At 33.0% G+C, this 8,912-nt stretch overlaps 1 protein-coding gene across 1 annotated transcript; it reads left to right on the top strand.

Moving 5' to 3' along the window:
* Positions 1 to 662: 662 nt before the first annotated feature.
* LOC123659424 (beta-1,3-glucan-binding protein 2-like) lies at positions 663 to 7,836 on the top strand. The gene is made up of 8 exons (XM_045594640.1): positions 663 to 786; positions 1,070 to 1,282; positions 2,077 to 2,234; positions 2,506 to 2,621; positions 5,449 to 5,615; positions 6,161 to 6,388; positions 7,309 to 7,433; positions 7,625 to 7,836. Exons 1-8 carry the CDS (start codon positions 663 to 665, stop codon positions 7,805 to 7,807), a joined length of 1,314 nt encoding a protein of 437 aa, XP_045450596.1. The 3' UTR covers positions 7,808 to 7,836.
* Positions 7,837 to 8,912: the final 1,076 nt, after the last annotated feature.

Below are 8,912 nucleotides of genomic sequence, written 5' to 3'. Positions count from 1 at the left end.
ACGATCTACGTAACATTGCCGGTGTAGGCTGGATGAGGATTGCAGAAAACCGGGATGTCTGGCGCAAACTTGGGGAAGCCTATGTCCAGCAGTGGACTTCCATAGGCTGATCTCATAAAATATTGTTACAAAATGATGAGTGTATTCCTTTGTGTGTGATCACAGTTTTTGATACAACACTAAACTTTTTTGAAACGATAGTTTATACTTTTAAATGAGCTTTTAACATTGTAAATCACATTAAGAATTTATAGCAACAAATAAATTGCTAAGCTAAAACGTCTTTTTTTTCAAAGTAAACGATTGCCGTGGCCTGTGGATGCTTGCAAAACCAGAAGTGCCTAAAACGTGTTGTTGAGCCTACCCCTGACTCTTCCTAGGACATCTGACCTTACTCACTACAAAAACAACATTGAGTTCGCTACTTTATAAAGTTAGGTATCCCAGTCGGGCTTTAGTAATTATTTGCATTTGTAAGGATATTCTTAACTTTTATATGTGACATACTTTAATGAACTCTGGAATTTTGCCCTGATGAAACAAACATCGAAACGTCATAAGTGTTTACAAGCTTCTGAGTCTTTATCATCGCTGCGATAAAATGTATTTCCGCTAACGAACCTCAGTACGGCTACAACACTGTCGGACAAGACATGAGAAATATGGAGAAGGAAATTATAATTTTTTTCATCATAACTTATTTGTGTTCAATAAATGCTCAAAACGAACCAAAATCAGTAAAATTAGAAGCTTTAACACCCCAAGGACTGCGCGTTACAATACAGGGTAAACTAAGTTCTTTTGAGAATATAATATTAAAAAAATATTATAAATAATAAATATTATAATCTTAATTGATGTTTAGGAAAATTTTAAGGTTTGTTAACTTAGGTGGCATAAATGCTACATAATTTTTAAACTCCTAAAATTATATTTAATAACGCAATTGCTGCAGCAATATTTTTAAAGCTATTTTGAAACCCTTATTTTAAAACTAAGCCTAACATAATACGAACAAGTTGGAAAAAATATATAATCATATCAAATTAAATATTTATCAAATTTTCAGATGAAGGGTATTCGTCATGTACGTTTGCTGGTTCTCTTAATAGAGAAACTGAGACGAAGCAATGGCAACTATATGTGCCAAGAGCGAAAAATGGGTTATGGGTGTTTACCGACAGAAATTACGAATTAAGGATTGGAGACCATATAACATATTCTATTGCAGTCGCCAAGCACAGTTCAGAGTTTAGGATAAATGGGAATTGGACCGTGAGTGGTAAGAAAGGACGAGTTACGAATATAGATATAAATATAAGGATATTGTTTCATAGATTGTATGATATTAATAGAAATATTTAAAATTATTTAGGTCCCGTCCATAAAATACGTCAAGCGACACTATACTATTTGAACTCCTCCCTCCCTCTTTGCTTAGCTAAGTCATACTTTCAGTGATCCCTAAAAATTATACGTCACTATTGCCCAAGACCCCCTATTATTATTTTTTTTTTATTTATATTTCGGTACACAAACGTACGAGTCACCTGATGGTAAGCGATATTGTAGCTTATAGACGTCTGCAACACCAGAAACATCGCAAGTGCGTTGCCGACCCCATCTCCAATTCCCCCCAGGAGCTCTGGTCACCTTACTCACTAACAGGAACACAACACTGCTTGAAAATAGCATTATTTAGCTGTGATCTTCTATAAGGTCGAGGTATTTCCCCAGTCGGGCTGCTTCATATTTTAAGCAGGAAATTTCCTGCTGTTCCCTACCCCAGTTAACATTATTAAAAGTTTATATTTAGAAATAATACATTTATATTTATAAACATGTGTATTTATGACAACAAATAGATTGATAGAGATTGACCTTACTTCATAAAAAAAATGTATAAACTGTCAAATTACGAAAACAAATTTAATAAACTTCGAAAGTCGCTTTTTTTGAGATAATGTTGTCATATCTCTTTACGCTAAGCAGAGCCCCATATTTGCGAACGTATTATATTTACATTATGCACGACCCCTTACACGATAAATGTTAATTAAAAAATCCTTTGCACAGAATTTGTTATTGATAATGAAGTCTCAACTTGCAACATCTCTGAAACAAATACGCTGTGCTCGACGCAAATTTGTAAGGGTACTCTTATATTTAGTGAAGAATTTGATGAGCCTCTCAATCTGAAATGGCAAATAGAACACATGTTCCCACAGGGACCTGTAAGTACATATTTTTACTATATTGTAATGAATTAATTGTTACAAACTTAAAAAGATTTAAAACGTCAATTATAAAATAACCAAATAACTTTTAAATTTAATTAAAGGGAAGCAAGGGAAAATATTAAAATATCGAAACAAATTGTTTTCTAATCACATAACTTGTATTTATCGACATTGATTATTGGATAACTTTTGACCATTATTTTGGGTTACCATTTTTTAAATACTTTCTTTCTTTATATTATTATCTTTTTTCTCCTTATTTCAGGACTATCCTTTTAACGCTTACTCAAATGACAAAGTAAAAGTCGGATCTGGGGTGCTAGTTATATCACCTTCTCGCACTTTACCAGGATATTCAAAAACTTGGGACATGGGATATGCGTATGTACCCCTATCAATCAATACATATAATAAAAATGTAAAGGTAATATGTTTGTGCACGTTAATCTCAGAAACGGCTTATCTGATTTAGATGCAGTTTTCACGAACATATTGTAGGAAGCTTCACTTAACATTTGGTGTTTGTGTCATTTCAATCGGTTAATAAATAAAAAAGCTATGCTGATTTAAAGATTCGTGTTGAACATGTAAATACCCAAACGTTTATAATCCAAAATAAACCAAAAGATATATCTAGAAAAATGTTGCCCAAAGTCACTATTCCACGCGGACAAAATCGTGGGCACAGTTATGAGTATATATTATATATGTAAAAGTATACGTGGATGGATAGTGTGATAAAATTAATGGAATATTTGTAACAAAACTTTTTTATTCATAAAAGTTTGTAGATGAAGATATTTTTACATTAAACACTTCACAATTAAGCCTTTTACACATTTAAAAAATAACCAACCGCGAAAATTAAGTTAGAGTCATTTTATAATATAAAAGCATGTGCAGTCTTAAACCTCGTGCGTTTTTCAATAGTTCTTTTTACGACTAGGTCAGCAAACAAGCATACGGCTCACCTGATGGTATGCGATTACCGTAGCCTGTCTGCCATAGTCGCCTGCAACACCAGAAGCATCGGGAGCACGTTGACTACCTTACTCCTGAACCTTCCCCAAGAGTTCTGGCCACTTAAGAGCAATATTACCTTCCTCAATATTTTTTTTAAATAAGAAGTCCATAAATCTAAATAGTAATAGGAACAGAAGGATATTTAAATCCGCTCAGTTAAGACTACAAGAAAAAAAAGAAACTGATTGACAGCTAACCCGAAGAACTTGTCAAGTCTATCTTTAGTTATCTGTTAGTCATGTACTACCAGCTAACCCGAAGAACTCGGTACTACCAAGTTTGTTCTTTTTTTTTCTTAATAAACTTTTTTTATATTTTCTCTTAATGTTCCTTAACCTAAAAATATTGAACGAAAAAATTTATGCGATTTTGTATAGAATTTGGATGTAATGTATTTCGGGGATTAATTTTTAGTAATGTACTCGTAATTATATTGAAAATATTATGAAGTTCTTTTAAGAAGCTTCATAAAATTTGTTATACAAACCAACACATATTATCAACTTTTGACATTTAAATATCCTATTTTCCTGTTTTTGTGGAACTATTTTGTGGTTAGTTCTCTCAAAAAGTTCTACTATAACAATAGGTTCACTTAACTTCTTAAAAGTATTAAAATACCTACATTTAAAATTTATGAGTAGAATAATTACTCTACGAAAATCTACTTATTTTTATGTACTTTAAACGTCATTTTATCTTTAGGCTGAAACAATAAAATAATTTAAATTAAAACTTTGTGAAATTGACAAGTAGTTTTGACAGTCATGTCTTGATGTTTGCTTTACACTACCTGAAAAATTCTGAAGTATCTGAAACAAATGAAAATCTTAGGGTGCAAGAATGAAGCTATAGGTGAATGCGACAAAATTTCCCAGTCAAACTCTCTCAGTTTTCGTTGAGTGGCCTAAAGACACATGTGGTTGGGCGTTGTCGTGATGAAAGACCACACTTTTTCTGTTGATCAATTATGGCCCCTTATTCTCAATGTCTTGCTTAAGTGCTGTTGACAGTAGAAATCGGAGTCGATGGTTTGGCCCGGCGGCAAATTCTCACAATGAATGATATCCTTCCAATCTCACCATAGACTCAACATCACCTTATTGTCTGTCAACCCGATAGGCTACCAGATAGTCTGTGCAACTTCGCCGACCATAGACCAAGATAAGATCTCTTTCGTACATTATTATCTTAGATGATCCACTTGTCGTTACTAGTGACCAATCTCTTCAAAAATGGTTCGATATCATTACGTCTTAAGAGAGAATCGCAAATGAGGACACGGTCCATTAGGTTTCTTTCAGTGAGTTCATGTGGCATCCATATATCGAGCTTTTTTCTATAGCCAGCCTTTTCCAAATGCATAGAAGCTGTTTTATAAACAATTCTCAGAGCTTCCGCTATATCGTAACTACACAAATGTCGATATAGGTCTACTTTTTACGTAACTAGGCGACCAAAGAGAAATGCATCGTTGACATCAAAATTTCTGACTTTAAATGCTAAAACTAATATTGTGCTACCCCTACTGACAATGTTCATAAACGTCACAAAGTTTTTAACGACTGAGTTGTATTTTTCTCTTTTTTAAAGTAAAACTTTAAAATGTACCAAATTATATATTATATTGGATTAAACTGTTTTGGCGGAAAGAAACACAAATAAAAAGTTTATGATTTTTAATTTTTAATTTTATTTATGAAATATCACCTTTTCGTGGTAACAAAACCCGCCAGTTACAAAATAAGACAACCAAAAAGATTTTATTTCAACCATTTAGTAGAAAAAATGAAAAAACTTCCCCGACCTTATTAACATTGTTGTTATTCTTCTATTATATCATTCCTATTATATCATCTATTATATCATCCCTAACATTCTTTTACCGCTATGTCGGTAAAAGAATGTTAGGGATGAATGTCGAAGGACGAAGAGCGATCGGCAGACCGAAAAAGCAATGGATGGATTGTGTGAGTGAGGATATGAGAAAGAAAGGAGTAAGCACTGAAGTGACGAATAATAGAGAGGAATGGAAGAGAAAAACATGTTGTGCCGACCCTACATAAGTGGGATAAGGGCAGGAAGATGATGATGATGATGATGATGATGTTATTCTTCTATTATGTTAAATAATTGTGATTAAAATCAAAACATTTCATACATTTGATTACTTATGAATTAACAGATGTACAGGAGAACCTGGCACCAATGAGTGCAAGCAAAGGTCAGTAGGACCACAAATTCTTCCACCAGTTGTAAGCGGAAAAGTAACCACACGCAAGCTATTCAGTTTCAAGTATGGCCGAATCGATGTACGTGCAAAACTTCCCGAGGGCGATTGGCTAATACCAGGTATTATAGCAGCCTGTTAATCCTAGTTCACAGAGTATTTTATGATACACGTAGTTTGTTTTATTACAAAGGTGGTAAATAAACGTGGCCCAGTTGTTTGTAAGCGAATACCGTACCCCCCCCCCCCCGCGTCCGTCTGGTCTTACAGCTCCCCCCCCCAGGAGGGGAGCTGTAAGACCAGACGCATCGCAAGCGCCTTGCCGATCCTACCTCAGGTCCGCCCAAGGAGCTCTAGCTATCTTACTCACCACAGGAACACAACAAGACTTACACAACAGAACAGTATTAATTGGCTGTGATCTTCTGCAAGATTAAGCTTCATCCTCCCATGACCATTGTTACTGTAAAGTATACGAAACGTCGTTTATCTAAAAAACATAATAAACTGGAATAAAATCCGAAAAAGTTGTTTCATTACAGGTATATTTGTGCAAAATATTTTCTGCTGCGCCCTACCACCTAAAAACGAGACAAAATGCCTTTATTTTTAAGGTAATTGTATTTCTTTATACCTAAAATTATACAGATCATAATTCTGTTTTCAGAAATCAATTTAGAACCTCTCTATAATGAGTACGGAAGACAGCAATATGGTTCAGGTCTAATCCGAATAGCGTATGTAAAAGGAAATCAGGAATTCGATCACGAACTTTATGGGGGTCCAATTGTATGTGACAAAGAGCCGTGCAGATCTTCGTTTCTAAAAAAATCTCCAAAAATATCTTCGTCTTGGAATAAACACTTCCACGTGTTCTCTTTAATTTGGAAACCTGGTATGTATAAATTATTTACATTGTATTATGAATCCATGTTTAGCGATAATCACTTGTTATCTTTGCGAAAACGCAAACCAATTTCTTTATAGTTGTAGAGCTTCACCGTAGGCTTAATTAAGTCTAACACTAATATAGTAATTAACCAAGTTAAGTTTGCTATTTGAATAAATGTTCCTTTATCATCAAAACCATTGTACGGAGATAATTTTTTTCCAGAACATTTTTTGAAGGGATAATCTATTTAAATAAAAATGAATGTTTGCTAAGCGCATAATTCGAGAATAGCTCGATCGATTCGGCTAATTATAACTTAAAAAATTTAAAAACAAATTAATTTAATTTTTATACTATTAACTTTTGACAGAACAGTCTGTCCGGGCAGCTAGTTTTGAATGAACGAAAATTGAACAAGGGGTTACGGCGCCTATGAACAGAAAAAAAAATTGACACCCGGTGAAAAGAGCATGAGTTGAATGCTTTGTAAATTTCTAATAAAACCAACACATCCTTTATCAACCTTAACTCTGTTCTATCAACATTATTTTTTGTACTCAACAAAGTATTTATAGTTCTTCTAAGGACTTTAATAAGCTTTAATCGAGGTACCTACCTTCTCTAGCTACTTGACCTACCTTGACCCAAAAAACTTGATCGTAAATAGTTATGTATCTAAGACTTCCTTGTTTTCTGATATTTGCTAATCATTAGTAAATAATTAAAAAAAAACACTTTGTAAAACCTAAACTATGCCCTATGCAACAAACATTTGTATTGCATTTATTGACAAATAAATCCAAAGTTAAAATTTGAAATTCACACTATCCAAAAGAATATTTTCTTTGAATGATAACGCTTTTAGAACCAAATAAGTAGTACCTAAAAATTTGTGCGTAAAATTATGTTCAAATTGTTTTCAGATGGATTCGAACTCTTAGTAGACGATAAGCTTTACGGAGAGGTGAAACCACCGTTTGAAATGTCAAATATACCACACACGGAAGTATGGGAGCGAGGAACTGCTATAACACCCTTTGATGAACTGGTAAGGATTAACTTATTAGAACTATTAAAAACGTGAAAATTTGTAGAGATGGATGGGTCCTTGTTAACCTGTCAAGAAAAAAAAAACACCGAACCAATCACAGCTGGCAGTATTGTTAATGATTTGTGCCTTGGCTTTTCGTTATATTTATACCTACGCACTTAATTAAATTTATCCCTTCGTACTTCCAGTTCTACATATCACTTGGAGTGCGTGTTGGTGGGATCAATGACTTCGCTGACACTCCAGAAAAACCTTGGTTGAACCGCAGCCCCAAAGCTATGTTCAAGTTTTGGAAAGACTCGTACTTTTGGAAGAAAACTTGGACTTCACCGGAGTTAATTGTTGATTACGTTCGCGTATATTCTCTATAAAAGCTTGAAATAAATTTTGAACGTTTATAGTTTAGCTGTCTTATTCTCGACTGTCATTGCATCTAAAAATATCAATAAAAGGTGTATTTTTAAATCTGAAATGCTTAGATTATGCTCCTGCCTACCAATGAAAACCGAATCAACATATCCTTAAAAAAATTGTTTGAATAAAGTTCATTATCTGATGTCGTGGATAATTTCTGTTATGAAAAACGTTCTGCTAATTTTTTTTTTTACTAAATAATATAAATATAATAAATTTTATGTGTTCAAAACAATCATATATGATGTATAAAAAAATTAAAAAAGGCATTTATTTATTAATTTTAATTCTTAAAGTTGTTGTAAATGTTTCACTGATCTGTCTGATAAGAAAATTGTCAAAACAGCAAAATAGCATGCCACAATAGTTTCTGACTTAGTTAATTTGCAATGTAGTTTCTATAGTACACACTAGGTGTCCTATAGAATTTTGCCTACGAAGCCAGCAATGCGAAAAGGTTTTTCTAAACTAACACATGCCACAAAAAATTAATTGATGTGTTATTAAAGTTCAAATGATGACAAAGACTTTGTGAAATAAATAAACTATTCATATTGTACGGCTCCTAGTAATATAAACCTCTTGTATCTGAGGTCTCATCAGGCTCAGGTATCATTTTTTTTTTTATAAACTCAAAATACATCCACGGTTTCTTTGAAACCCATACCATAAATAAAAAATATTCCTAAAACATGCTATTTTTTATCAAAGTAGACGTTATTCAACATCATTGCTTAACTTAGACTATTTTACTTCTCTAACAGAGACCCGAGTCCACCGACCGGTTCTTATTCTAACGTATAAGATGCCATTTTTTTTTTTCATTTTTTTTTTTGTAACTTTTCTATTTATTTATTCAATATGTATAAATTTATCTATATGTATGTTGTTTTTTGTTTTTTATTTATTTATTTTTTTTAAGTTAAAATTACTGGCTGAAGTATCATTTGCTTCTTGGTTAAAGTTTATTTTTATTACTATGTTAAAAGAATGCATTAACGTGTTCAGTAGTAAAGTATATCATTTGATATACTTTATATGCATGCTCTGACTGTAAAGCTA

The sequence above is a fragment of the Melitaea cinxia genome, chromosome 14 (assembly GCF_905220565.1).
Source record: "Melitaea cinxia chromosome 14, ilMelCinx1.1, whole genome shotgun sequence".
NCBI lineage: Eukaryota > Metazoa > Arthropoda > Insecta > Lepidoptera > Nymphalidae > Melitaea > Melitaea cinxia.
The sequence above is the reverse complement of the archived record's forward strand: the minus strand, read 5'-3'. Positions and strand labels throughout refer to the sequence as shown.